At 39.3% G+C, this 14,232-nt stretch overlaps 1 protein-coding gene across 1 annotated transcript in view; it reads right to left on the bottom strand.

Moving 5' to 3' along the window:
• Positions 1-14,232, bottom strand: part of pip5k1bb (phosphatidylinositol-4-phosphate 5-kinase, type I, beta b) — a 29,086-nt gene that overhangs the window by 9,745 nt on the left and 5,109 nt on the right. Inside the window, exons 2-7 of the mRNA XM_068310241.1 lie at positions 9,443-9,531; positions 9,257-9,325; positions 8,462-8,592; positions 3,605-3,722; positions 1,389-1,541; positions 656-955 (exon numbers count right to left, since the gene is read on the bottom strand). Of these exons, the coding sequence (XP_068166342.1) occupies positions 656-955; positions 1,389-1,541; positions 3,605-3,722; positions 8,462-8,592; positions 9,257-9,325 (771 nt within the window). The 5' untranslated portion in view covers positions 9,443-9,531. The remainder of the gene's footprint in view (positions 1-655; positions 956-1,388; positions 1,542-3,604; positions 3,723-8,461; positions 8,593-9,256; positions 9,326-9,442; positions 9,532-14,232) is intronic.

Below are 14,232 nucleotides of genomic sequence, written 5' to 3'. Positions count from 1 at the left end.
CTAGTAGGAAGTCTTTCTTTCTGATCTCTGGGCCTCACTTGATCCATCAGTAACAGTGAGAGTCAAAGATCTGGCCTATTTCAGAAAACGTATTTTGTATCTAGCTGTCTGAATTTATAATTTTGAAAACAGTGACGTCCTAGTGGATGACCAGAGTACTGAAAATTATCTTTCAAACATTTTGTACCATAAACGCACACTGACACGTTGTCATCTGTGGTCAACTCGAGGTTGTTCCATAATTGGCTACAAAAATTGGAGGTCAATGACTTTCCTTCAACAATAAATTCATTCCTGTGTGTTCCCAGGTCCAAAGCAATCTGCTCTCATCTGTGGTAAGGTACAAGCGTACTGTCTGTGGGGGCTTTGTTGAATACAAGTCAAAACAGTTTAACAAAGGAACCAAGGCTGTCCATGTCACAGAAAAGGCCTGAATAGAAGAATGAGAAAGGAAAGCCTTCAAGAGACAGTAATCACCTAACCCAACACTTCCTTGTTCATTGCAGAGCTTTCTACTGTGAAATAACAGTAGTCTTCCTGTTGTGGCATGGCTATGACTTCAAAGCCAGTCCAGTAAACAGAGACAAGAATAAGCACACATGCACACAATCACTTGCACTATTCTAGACAAGACTAAAATTGTAAAACCCCTTACCCGACAGTCTCTCTGCAAAGTCTTCATTAAATTGTTGTATGTCTCTGTGTCAAAGTAAAGCCCTTCCTCATGCATGTCCTGAAAGTCCAGATCTTTGCAGGTTGGACAAGCCTTCTCTCTCTCTTTCCTGGATGCTCTTCTCTTGTAGGTGGATCCCTTCAAGTCATACTTGTAGTGCATTTTGAGGGAACGTGGAAGCACGTTGTTCATCACCACCAGTCGGATGTTAATGCCTCCAGATTGGATGCAGTATAGTCCGTAAAACTTTGGCAGCAGTGTGCGTGGATTCTGGTTCAGGTTCTGTGAAATGAAAGGCAGTTTTAATCTGAATATTGTTTATTATAAGAAGAAATGTGGAATATTACCTGATAGGTGAATGGGATTTTAGGTGTAGAAAATTATAACATTGCATGGATTCCTTCATTGCATTACAAATGATTTCAAACTTTGGCACTATTTAAATTGCTACATAAATATAGGAGTAAGTGAGAAGATATACAGAAATTGTCAGATGTAAAGGTAACCAACACACCCTTCATCTTTGAGACAGACAGTTTCCAGTGAAACATGGCACTGCAGCTGAAGCTAATGAGAACATTTATTCCATCTCATTTATAACACTTAGGTGTCTGACAAGTGATCTGTTCAAATACAGCAATAAAAAGATTTTTCAAAGTTTTTTTTACATCTTAACGCTCCTCAGGAGATGCTGAAGCAGCATTAAGAGTCTCACCATGTAATATCCTGGTAGCAGTCTCTGGAGGAACTTGGCCTCCTTGTGCTGGACTGTTTTAATGATGAACTCATCGTCGCTGGTTAGGTAGAAGAGAGAACCGCTGGCCCCCGGGTTGGTAAGCTCAATCAGAGGTTCATTTACTAGGGAGTACTAAAGAAGGAAAGAAATAAACAATGTTTATTTCTGTTTAAAATACTCACATCAGTATTACTTGAGAAATATTTATGAATGCAAATATATGAACAGTAATACTGAAAAAGCAAAACAGCTAAAGATCACAAGGAAAACATGATCAGATAAAGATGTGGCAGCTTAGACATATTTGGATTTAATTAGTGCTTTTTGGCTCCGTGGCACACTGGCGTCGCACCACGGGTTTGCCCTGCCTCATTCCCTATGCCAGCTGGGATAGGCTCCAGCTCCCCATGACCCTCTACGGCCGATAAAGCAGATCAGAAGATGAAGGAATGAATGAAAAAAATAGTAATCAGTAATAGTGAAGAATAACACTGTTTTTGGACAATGTAGTCTGGGTTCTTAATATTCTGGGATGGGGTGAGAAGTGCATGGTGAAGTTGAAATGTCCAACTGCTGCAAACAAAGTCTGAAGCACACTGTTGTTAAAACACCAGTTGGTGTTGTATACACCAGCACTGAGATTTAATTTCTTTGGAATCAATGTTCTTAGCCCAATCCATGAATAGAGCATTTAAGTACAACAAAAAAATTAAAATGCCAATTAGTTAAATGCAGCGCTCTGAGATTTAGATCAGAGATTATCTAAAAATAAACACCAAAACAGAATCAAGCCTCCTTTGCCATGTGGTGGAGACCGTGAGAACAGCTGATTGAAGAGAACAGTTACATGTTAATGAGTGTGTTATGAGCAACGTGTTCGGAGCAGAGGAGAAACACTGGAAGGATCTATTCTTCCTCTCCAGAGATTGTTCCACTGATGACAGTCTGCAGTCACGTTGAGTAACCAGTGTACAGCATAAACACATGCACAGTTAATTGCATTTGCATTGAGTATACTGTGTGTATGTGTATCTGTTCTCTTTTAATTAGGCTCTGCTGTGCAACCCGGTGAATTCAGCATTACCTCAAGGACATCCATCATGAGTGTACATCCTCTAAGCTGCAGTGCATTACATAATTTGTCTTCTACTGCCTTCAATTTACTTTTTAGCAACATTTCTTTCAGTGCCTTTTGTCTTTCACAAATAAATGTGCATTCAAGAATGAAAATGTAGCTGGCTGATTGGTGAAAGCAATGGGTATAGACAGAATAAAAATAATAAAGGATAAGCAGGCTCACTTACAATCTACTAGACTCCTTGGTATGCAGAAAATTAATTTACCCTAATGGCGTGTAAGATCTTTAAACGATAAGATTAAATGCTTCAAGACTTCAGGCAGACATCTTTTCTTTCTGTCCATGAAATTCTCAGTTAATGTTGTAAATTCTGATGGGAATTCCCAGGATTTTCTGTTTATTTCATTCAGCATCGGGTCGGCAAGTTAAAGGCGGACAAGGGCATGCTCCATTAGCCCAGTATCTCCTGTATCTTCCTCACCACAATGTAGCATCTCAGCATCCTATTCCACCCCATTTCTAACACAGTAGATTCATGGCAACAACAACAAATTATTCTGCTATTATGTAGAAATGAAGTGTATGTTTCAGCAGAATGTGTGTACAAAAAAAAAAAATCCCAACAAAGCAAAAATTTCAAATTTGGCTAAATATTCTCATTCATATTCTTTCTTACAATTACAGTATTTACAAAGATTAAAAACACTGCCATATCTGTCAGCTACATAAAAAGTAATACAAGCTTGCAATTAATTTGAATTGAATTGAATAAATACCGCAAGCAGATTTAAATGGCTAGCTTGGAAAACATGAAACGTCTAAAGCAAACTAACACATAATTTTCGAGCAATTTGTGTAGATTTTTTGTGGTTTCATGTGGAGATACGTGTGGGAGTAAATGTTTCTTAGCTTGGAGAATACCTCCCAGCCCAAAACTCAGTGGACATAACAGGAAGTCCCTGCAAATATTTCCCGAAAAGTGTATGCTTGGTTATAACTGTAACACTTCCTCCTTTCACACACACAAGCATGACATTTTTCACATTAATTGGTTATCTATTTACGTGAGATTTGAACCAAGAATAACCAATAGGTCCTTAACAGGTTTCGATCTTACCAGGTAGTCATCTGGTTTGATGCCAAACAGGTCCCTGAAGTAGCGAAAGGCCAGTGGGGCATAGGTCTTGAAGCGGAAATCAGGATAGTGGTGAGCCGGGGTCAAGTTGCTTCCCTCACTAGGATATGGTATATAATGAATAACCCATTAAGCATGAACATAATTACATTAGACATACTATTCCATGTCTAACTCAAACAACGTAGTCACAGACTGCAACATTCTACGACTCCCCTGAATTCAAAATTTTACCCTGACCTACTTGCATAGGTCAAAGATCAAAGCTAGTGCTCTGACCTAATGTCATTGATCAAAGCACTAGCATTAATCTATGGTCTTACATCCGGTTCCTGAGTGTACAAAAGTTGAACTTTGACCTTGACTTGGTTTCCTCAAAGTCAAGGTCATCATCTCATTTTCATCCCCTTTGCTGCCTGACTAATGTGCTTTTTGTTTAATATTTCTATCTGCAACGGTTGTGAAAATATTTGGTGGACAAACTGAAGAACGAACAGATGAACACTGACAATTACAATACGTCACCGTATTGTAATGATGACAGATAAAGAATAGCATCGGGATTGCATAAGTGAAACAGTCAGATAGTGTTCTTATCTCCCAAACCAATAATCTCAGGGGGTAAAATGAACCTAATCCTGGTGCCTGTTATCTTGGCTAGCAGTAAGAATATCAGCGGTTCCTAGTTATGTTCTCCACCCATGCCTGAAGAAAACTTAGTTAAGTCCTTTATAGGAGCAGAGATTTACAAGCGTCATGGAGACACATTGGCCTGTCTAGAGTTCCTCACCTGGCTCACATTACTGGATCTGAACAATACCATACAGCACATGAACTTTGACTCTAATGGAATGGAAAGGAAATATAAGTGGACTTGATGAGACCTTAAGACTTGCAGGTTATGTTATATTGAAATCTCTTTTCTGAGTGGAGAGACTCTACAAAGCTAAAATTCTATATGTGCAGCGAATCGTCCCTTTTGACAGGGGAGGTTTAAAACTCAGGATGACACACCAGCTGCACTGGCTCGCACCTACAGCTTATATAAAACACTGATTTTTGGATGACATTAGCTGATGCTACGCGTCTGGCCAGAAGATGCTACCTACAGCTGAGAGGCCTCTCTCTTTGTCTCTAGTTTTGGAATCCTGAAAACATACTGCTGAGAAGTACATAAAATCAACTCCACAACAACAGGGAGAAAATGCCACTATATTCAATCATTAGAACTGGGCACAGATAAATCCTACCTGATAGTTGCTCCACAGATCCTAGGCAGAAATTCTATTTCCACATTGTTGAGGACGCCATAATTCTAGAGGTACTGAGTCTAAACGTCAAAATGTGCATGTACTATACACATGATGCATCATCTCTACAAAGTGGGTTAGCCTGGACTGAGATGGTGTTTCGCCAGACACTCCAGCTCATGCTCACAACAGTAACCCTGCAGCCTGAGTGGCCTACATTTATAACATTGTACCCTAACACAGGATGGGGACCATCTCCACCTCTGACCTCCCTTTTCTTGAGGTGAGAGGAAAGGACCGAGTGTGGAAACCAAGAGAACCTTTGTCTGAATGTGCAGCGCTATCCATTATCGACCAAGCAAACCATGAAAAAGCTCCTTGCAAACTGATAGGCCTTGCATTTCCCCTTATCTTCACACAAATGTCACTAACAAAATAGGTGTTCTCATGGAAGATAGCCACTTGAAGCTCGCTGACTCAAGGGACTTCAAAAGGAGTGCGCTGCAGAGAATCGAGGTCCAATTTTCAGCTCCTAGGTGGCACAGCAAGGACTCTAATGTGAGTTCCAAATCTCTGGGCTTCTCTCCAAAATTGTGTAAGAATAACACAAATACCCTGCACTGCCCCACATTAGCTGTTAATGGTAGCCGCAATGCCTCAAGCGGTCAGTTAAGATTTCTCCAATCCAACTGGACCTACGGGAACAGTATGATCTCCTGTGACCCAGACGTGAACGGGTCAGCTTGATTTTCTCTGTACCATGACTCAGAACAACCCTGTTATATAACTTGTGCCCCATGGGAACGTCACAACACATGAGTAAGAACATCTGATCAGGTTAGCATGAGTCAGCCAAGCAGTCTTTCATTAAATAAACAGTCAATGAAATCAATAAGACTCACCCTAAATCTGCTAGAAGTAGGTTAATAAAGGTTTTTGTTTACCTGGGCACTTGTAAATCTATTTTAAATTCTGGGTAATGGGGCCACCGTATAGTTTGTTGTGCTGGTACCACACGTAATGGGATACACGCAACAGTCTGGCCCTGCTATGCAACACAATACCTGTGATTACTGTACAGTGAAATGTGACTGCTTTGTTTAGCATGGGAGGACAACAGTAGTTATCTCTCATCAATGACTGACACTTTCCATGAAGTTAAGGTACGCACCGCAGGGTTCCATTTAGAAACAAGCGGCACGTGGAAATATTTGCATCAGTCTATTCAGACAGCTACACAATCTGTACACATTTCTGTCTGATGGAAGATATGCTGGTTGTCAGAAATTGCATTCTCAAACAAAGCAATCTAAAAGAAAACTAGAACCAAGGCAATCAGAGACTGCAATATCCCGCAACACACCTGAATCCAAAATTTTACTCTGACCTTCTTTCAACAGATCAAAGCTAGTGCTTTGATCTGTGGTCTCACACTGGCCTTCTCCCTCGTCTTTCTGCCTTATCCGGTTCCTGAGTGTACAAAAGTTGAAATTTGACCTTGACCTAGTTTTTTCAAGTTCGAGGTCATATTCTCATTTTCATCCCCTTTGCCGCCTGAGTAATGTGCTTTTTGTTTCATCTTTCTATCTGCAACGGTTACGAAGATATTAGGTGGACTAACGGATGGACAAATGGACGAACACACAAACACTGACAATCACAATACATCACCGCTTTGAAGCGGGATGTAAGAATTGTTTGAGATGTGACATCTTCAGCCATCCAAAACTATACTGACAGGAAATCAACAGTTTAAAAAAAAGAGAAGCAACAAAAGGAAGTGAAGCGATGGACAACAGCCTTGGAAAACTGCCTCCATAGTCACTCTTTCAGGACTAGAAGTGAGGATTTTGGTGTTTTTCTGGTATACCAAATCAAAAAAGGAAAAGAAAATGTCAGACACCCGATGTGAGACACATTAGTTTATTCTGCTTCAGGTAATTACTTCCCATTTCAAAGCAGTGATGTGTGTTGTAATTGTCAGTGTTTGTGTTCATCTGTCCGTTAGTTAGTCCACCAAATATGTTCACAACTGTCACAGATAAAAAGATGAAACAAAAAGCGCATTACTCGGGCGGCAAAGAGGATAAAAATGAGATGATGACCTTGAGAAAACTAGGTCAAATTTCAACTTTTGTACACTCAGGAACCGGATAAGAAATTTGTTGTGTGAGTAAGACCATAGATCAAAGCTGGTGCTTTGATCTACCTATGCTTTGATTTACCCTGACCTATGAAAGTAGACCAGGGTAAAATTTCGAATTCAGGGTTGTTGCGGGATGTTGCAGTCTCTGACTGCCTTGGTTCTAATTATCTAATTATAATACTTTGTTTTATTTGTTGGCTGTTTGAGTTAAATGCTGCCCATGGAGAAAATTTAAACTTTTACTATTTTATTCAGGCATGAATGAATGAATGAAAACATTGACAATTAGTGCACACTGTGATAAAACAAACTCATTTGGTCGTAGTTTTTTGAACACTCATAGATGTAGGGCAACACCAAATAGTAATGTTTGACTGTTGCTAAGAAGCAGGACAGCAAATGTGCGTGGCAACAACAGGTTTGCATAAACGATCTTGTTTTTGCATATCCTCATGCAGAATCGCTGTGGTAAACCAAATAATTTCCTAGTACAATTCATTCCCATCCTGAAGCTTGAATTTGGTCACAGATAAAATAATTAGTGTATCTTTTACTTGATTATTTTTTTGAAATTTGTTGCAGGATAGGATATAAAAAGCCTTTTTAAATATGCAATGAAACAATTCACTTCATGAATCTAATTATATAGTTAATCTGAAATTACAAAATCCTCTGATGACGACTTTATTACATGTGACATAATGCAATATAAGGAAGTAATAATGGCTACTGTCATTGTTATGCACAATAAATATTGATATAGTGTGTTTGTTTCTATGTGCAAATACATGAGTCACACTTTCAAAGAATCCCTGGGTCTGCTTTGGATTGTATTACATGTTTATTTAAGCTGAAGACAGCCTTAGATGATGGTTTGGCTCTAGTGACATATTTCTCGCACTATGGCAGTATTAGGTCCACAGTAAGCTGATTTCACAGTTTGCAGAATAATCCCTAAAAGTTTTATCTCTGCACACAGGTTCAGACTGGTAAAAATTATTTTGCTAATAAATGATAATAGTGGTAGTTCATGGAAACAGCATTATGTTTGGTCTAGATGTCCATTTTCTCTCATTTTCATCGAACATAATTAATAATTCCTTACAATTTCTACGACGCCAGCCTCAGACATTAAATAAAGAGGGTCTTAAGTTTTTAGCTGCTTTCTAGTCATGGCATTTGCAGAGACAGGAAACTATCACAGCCAAAAAGCAGCCTGTTACCACCTACACATAATCTGTTTTTATGAAGCAGCCCTCTGAGTCACTGGCACTTGTACACCATTAACCTTGAGCTTATGCAAAGGCTGGCTGTTATTAAATCAATACTACACAAAGTACTCACATGTTGAATGGGCGTTGGACATACATTTGTCTTGCTGTATAGAAGCTGTGTGTCTAAGAATGAATGTAACTGTGTGGGTTGGCACTGCAGAGCACTGACCTGGGCAGAAAGACACTCTCCACCACATAGAAGTCTTGCATAAGCACATCTCTGTCAGGCTTAGAGGTCAGGTTGCCCACTGTATAGCCAATACCAAGCTGAATGGCCCCCTTCAAGGCCGATGATGTGGTCTGAAGGGGCAAACAGAAGAGAAAACATCACATTAGTCAGGCTGTTATGGTGTAGTGTTAGTGCTGCCCCCATTTCATTACACCACTGGATTGAAGCAACCCTGAGAGTGACAGCTGTTCATTTACAGACTAGTTTACTATAACAAGTTATTTTCACAATTGATACTATGGCATAGGAGATGGCCTGAAATAATGAAAGTAACACCATCATTGACACATTAAAATCCATGACTTAGAAAAAAATGACAAAGAAAACAATATATTAAATATGGCACTAATCAGACACAATACGAAACGTTTTTGAAGCCCCAAGCTTAACTGGCAATGTAAAAAAACAAAAAAAAAACCTTCTCATGGTGACATATTAAGAAACTCTCCTATAAACTGCAGTATCAAAAGTTTAAAAAGGAAAGAAAACAAGTGTGACCACCACTTGACTGATCTCTGGCAGGCAGCCCTGACAGGGGCCAGGACATTGTGTGCTGTATGCTGTAAAAGGACATTTATAAAGGACTCGTGCGACTCAGGCTCAGAAGTAAAGATGTTTTGGCTCTAAACTGTGGCATTTAAAAATAAATGGTTTGGAATTAGACTCACACATGAAGAGGCAAATTAAACCAAATGCAGTCAGGATCTTATTCTTTGTTTATTTATATATTTTTACCTTTTTATACGTTTTCTCTCTGCTTGTGGTCCAAGGCCCTCCCATCCCATTTTCTGTTGTAGCTGACATCTGAAAAAAATGCAAATGATTAAAATAAAGCAATAAAATTACAGCTACTTACAATATTTAGAATGTTTATTTCTTTCATGGATACGGTAACTGTAAAAGTCCATTTTATATGCTTACTTTGCTTTATGAAAAGCTGTGTCCGACAAACAGCAATTAGGGCGACATCTCTTGATTCTTAGTTTCAGCAAACATCCAAAAGTTTAGATCTGTCATGGGTAACACAGTGAAATTCACACTCATTAAAAAGGACAAAGTATACACAAAGAAACGCTCACAGCTTCAGATAAAATGAAGTTATTCCAGAATTTAGGATGTGAAAAGCTGGAGGGAAACTGTTCAGCAGCAAAGACTGCATGACAAACTGCAAAACCTTTGAAATTCCTGTGCCATCACTCTTCTGTTAATCTATGGCTGATAGCAGAAGCAATTTAGTCCTTTTCTATACTCCCACTGTTGAGATTCCCTGTAGCAAAAGCTCTCTGCTCAAACACTCACTCATGTCTAATAAAAGGATATGTGTGTGCGCGTTACTATCCCAACTCTTGCATTACAATCTTGTTTTATAGAACAATGCAATCCTGACAGTTCAGATGTTCCTTCACAAAGTGCTCTATTCAGAAAGCCCACTATAACTTCATGTCATGTCAACTTACTCCTCCTCCTCTTCAGCTCTGACTTTATTCTATTAAATCCTTCTATTTTCCATGCTAAGAGTATGTGTGTTGAATAAAAAAAAACAACTCATAAAATAAAAACCCCTGCTCTAGAGAGTCATTGTGAATAAGGTGTCGATCTGGGACTGACGCCATCCACTGGCAAGGTCTGTCTGACAACACAACCAAGTAATTTAAGAGCCACAAAAACAACATTTGTCTTACTTCCTTCTGTATTCCTTGACTTTACCGTGCCACTCCCTAACACTCACTTTTCATACCCCTTTACTTCCACTCATTTGTACCTCAGGCATGTGTCCAAGCAAGCAGGCAAAACAGGGTCATAAAGAGCTATTGAAAAGTACAGGCTTATTGGGAACACAAAATTTTGAATTTTCTGATAAGCTCCGGCAATCCTGTAGTCACCGCTTGACCTGCATATGAATGCACCTGCAACTCAGACCTCTGGCTATTACACAATATCTTTTTGCTTCATCAGTGCTTGCAGTGTGATCACCCCCTGCTCTGTGACCAGAAAACACAACCTCATCCTATCAGAATCTATTGCACCGAGAATATCCATACCAAATGGGCATACGTCTTACCGCCAGCTACAGTGCAACCAAAATTACATCACAATACTGCAGGAGGTATCACTTATCAACAAATACCACATATATTGTTTCCACATTTAAAAGTAGTCTTAAAAGGTGAATAGAATACATGACACACACAGACCAGAAAAGAATGTTGCAGACATTCTTATCTCCAGACTCTTTCCTTATCTATGCACCAGCTCTTCTGTTGCTATAAACAAGACAACAACTTGATACACGACTTAAACAGAGTTATGTATCACCGTTCTGGGTCAACACCCTTTGAGTCACCTTCAAATAATTTCTTTAGAAGTACATAAGCATATATTGTTCCACAAAAGTTGTGAAGTCATCCTAAGTTGAAAATTATATTTGTGACTCCTCTGTGTAAGAATAGATCTATGGTAAAAATGACCAAAATGCTGTTATCAATCATTAGTAATCAGAGATGAAATGAATTATTTTACTTCACCACTGTGTAATATGGTGTTGATCCACCTGAGCCTTTTCACTGTGTGCTCTAAACCTGGGGAATGTTAATGAGCCTGCCAGCCTGTGTGGCTCTCTGTTCAGCCCTAGTGTCAGTGTTTAAAGGGATTGTTTGAATCTCTATCTCTCCCTCTCTCTCTCTGTCTCACCTGATTCCACAACCCAGTCAGTACTCCAACAGACTGTTTCTAGAACTATCCATGCGAGGCATGCAGCTGCAATGAACAACAGCAGGTCTGTTATTCACAACTTGACAAAAGAAAGAGACGGTTAAACATGCAGATGAAAAATCGATCAATAGATCATCAGGCATGTCTTAGACAGTCAAGCCCTCCCTTTGCAAATACTGCTGGGACAAACGAAGTCTAACACGGGAAAAAAAGCAATATATGTACATAGTAGCACACCCTCTATGTAAAAAGACACTTCATAAGTCACATCCATTACTGTGAACCACAAATCAAAGCATTTTTTAAGTCAGATGTTTGTATATTTTGTTACTGAAACTCTCATTTATACACAGAAGTCCTGGAGAGAGTTAAGTCAAGAAAACAATCCCTTCACACATTTGGTTCAAAGTTTATTTCTCATAAAATCCTGTCACGCATTCATAGTCTTAATTTCCTGCTATATTACTTGGAGCTGTGACTTCAGATATCAGCTGTTCTCATCAGCAGGGCCCATCTATCCAATAACACTGTGACAAAGCTTCACTTTATATCATCTTGATGCTGGCTTATAAATAAGATTCTTACTATGCCTCTATTTTGTTCATCCTGTTGATATACATGCCCTGAACCTTCCCCTCCATGTCCTCAGATGTACACTTCATCATTTAATCAGCCTCATCTGGTTCATTGGGCACCACCACCACCGGTGTCTGGGATCAAATGGGCAGATGCTGCTGCTTTGAACACCGTCTCTTTGAAGAGTGTAATGATCAAAGACTTTGTGACAGACAAATATCCTCTGCAGTTAATAACAAGGCAGTCAGAGACTACAACATCCCGTGACACCCCTGGATTCAAAATTTTATCCTGACCTACAGACATAGGTCAAGGATCAAAGCTGGTGCTCTGAACTACATTCATAGATCAAAGCTAGTGCTTTGACCTATGGTCTTACTCACACTGGCCTTCTCCCTCGTCTTTCTATCTTATCTGGTTCCTGAGTGTACAAAAGTTGAAATCTGACCATGACCTAGTTTTCTCAAGGTCAAGATCATCATCTCATTTTGATCACCTTTGCCACAGAGTAATGTGCTTTTTGTCTCATCTTTCTATCTGCAACGGTTCCGAAGATATTTGGTGGACTAACAGATGGACAAATGGACGGACGAACACACAAACACTGACAATCACAATACATCACTGCTTTGAAGCGGGATGTCATTATCAGTATCTTTACATCATTCACTTGTCTCGTCTGATTGAAACTGAAAAATGAAAAGAAAACTATGCACTTAAAAAACTCATAATATCTTCATAAAAGCTAGAACTGGCATGTAGAAAGGGGCGTGAAGCATTTTGTAACTTTGTTCTTATAGAGCCATTGCTAACTTCAATAACTTAGTTCTCCTTCCGGCCAATCTTTCCAATCCTAGACAACTCTCTTCTCACGTGTCCTTGTTTTAAAAGCCTCTGAAACACCCTACCACCCTTCAAACAAATGTACAAGTGCTAATCAAACACTGGCCTCTAAACCTCATATCTTTTCTACAGTTTCGAAGATATATCACCAAGGGTACCAGTCAACACATGAGAAAGTCAAATGACCACTCTATAGTCAAACATTTCTGCCAAGGAAGCATGTTGCTCTAAGCAGATAGGGGCCATCTGGTATGATGAAGAAAACTGATCCAATGCAACTGAACTTTCGAACAGTCTTAGTAGCTGTGGTTATATTCCACCAGTAGTCTCATAATGCGAGGTAGCCACAAACCCACTCAAGATAGGAAAGAGATCAGATAGTAACACACATCTTAGAACTAAAATAAAGACACTATGATTAAAAATCATCTCTATGTATTATTTGCAATTAAGGACAAAGTAATACAGCAAATTCCACAGTTTTCATAACAACATTGAGAGGTATTCAGGGAAGTTCCCACAGTTTCTATTATCAGAACATAAAGATGAAATGTACAGTATATTCCTCTGCTTTACTTTGCTTCAGTCCCAAGATAATGCTTATAAAAACTTGACCTGAGTCAAATTTAGCTGTTTTTTTCTTCTTCTACCAAATCTCCTTTTCCACATGAAAACAACATTCAAGGCAAGGGGAAACATGATGAAATACACTGAAAGTGCACAGAAGCATGAATGTGTGGGGCAAAAAAAATGATCTTCCTGACACCTTGTGTAAACACTTGCTCACTGCTTGGTATGATTACATAACTGGCATAGATCCCCCAACTGTGCAAAATTCATGCTGCTATGAAATGTGTCATGTTCTGTTTATGAATATTCTGGCTGAGGAACAAACATTTCATGTGTGGGCACCCCTCCATGAGCCAATCAAAAATTATCAGTCACACAAATGCCTATAAACAAATTATACACAGTCTTTCAGCATCTCAAAAACAATCTTATTTACCCTGTTTTACAGACAGACTGTGTTTTTCTCACGTACTGTTAGGATGACAGACCGATGTTGGCATTTCTGCCTGAGAATGCTTGAAACAGAAATATTGGTTCATTGGTCGCAAAGACAGAAGAGGAAACGTAAACAACTCGGGGATTCTTCTCTGGTTTCTCAAACTAACTACAACTACAGCAAATGAATCAAATGGAACATAAAGCACACACAGTTTTACCATATATGCATGATCACAAACTTTCAGAATCACAGGCATTATAAACGAGCCAAAAATCTAATATAAACATGCTCTCTGTTTTCTTTCCCTGGTGAGTCTGGACACCAAGATTTTAAGCGGTTATTGAAATGTGTTCCACATTTCGCTGCATCCCCTCTAGGCATCCCCTCGTAGCTTGTCCCCCTGAAGGGACAAGCTACACTGCAGATTCAGAGCAGTGTCTTACTTCACAATGCATCACTGCAGGGCTAGCACAGACATGCTACAAAACACTGTCATGATACAGATTCAGTCACTTGGCATTGTTTTCAGAGTAAAGGAAAAACGTGGAAATAGGGGAAATTTTCAAGTGAT

Source organism: Antennarius striatus, chromosome 3 (assembly GCF_040054535.1).
Source record: "Antennarius striatus isolate MH-2024 chromosome 3, ASM4005453v1, whole genome shotgun sequence".
Classification (NCBI taxonomy): domain Eukaryota; kingdom Metazoa; phylum Chordata; class Actinopteri; order Lophiiformes; family Antennariidae; genus Antennarius; species Antennarius striatus.
The sequence above is the reverse complement of the archived record's forward strand: the minus strand, read 5'-3'. Positions and strand labels throughout refer to the sequence as shown.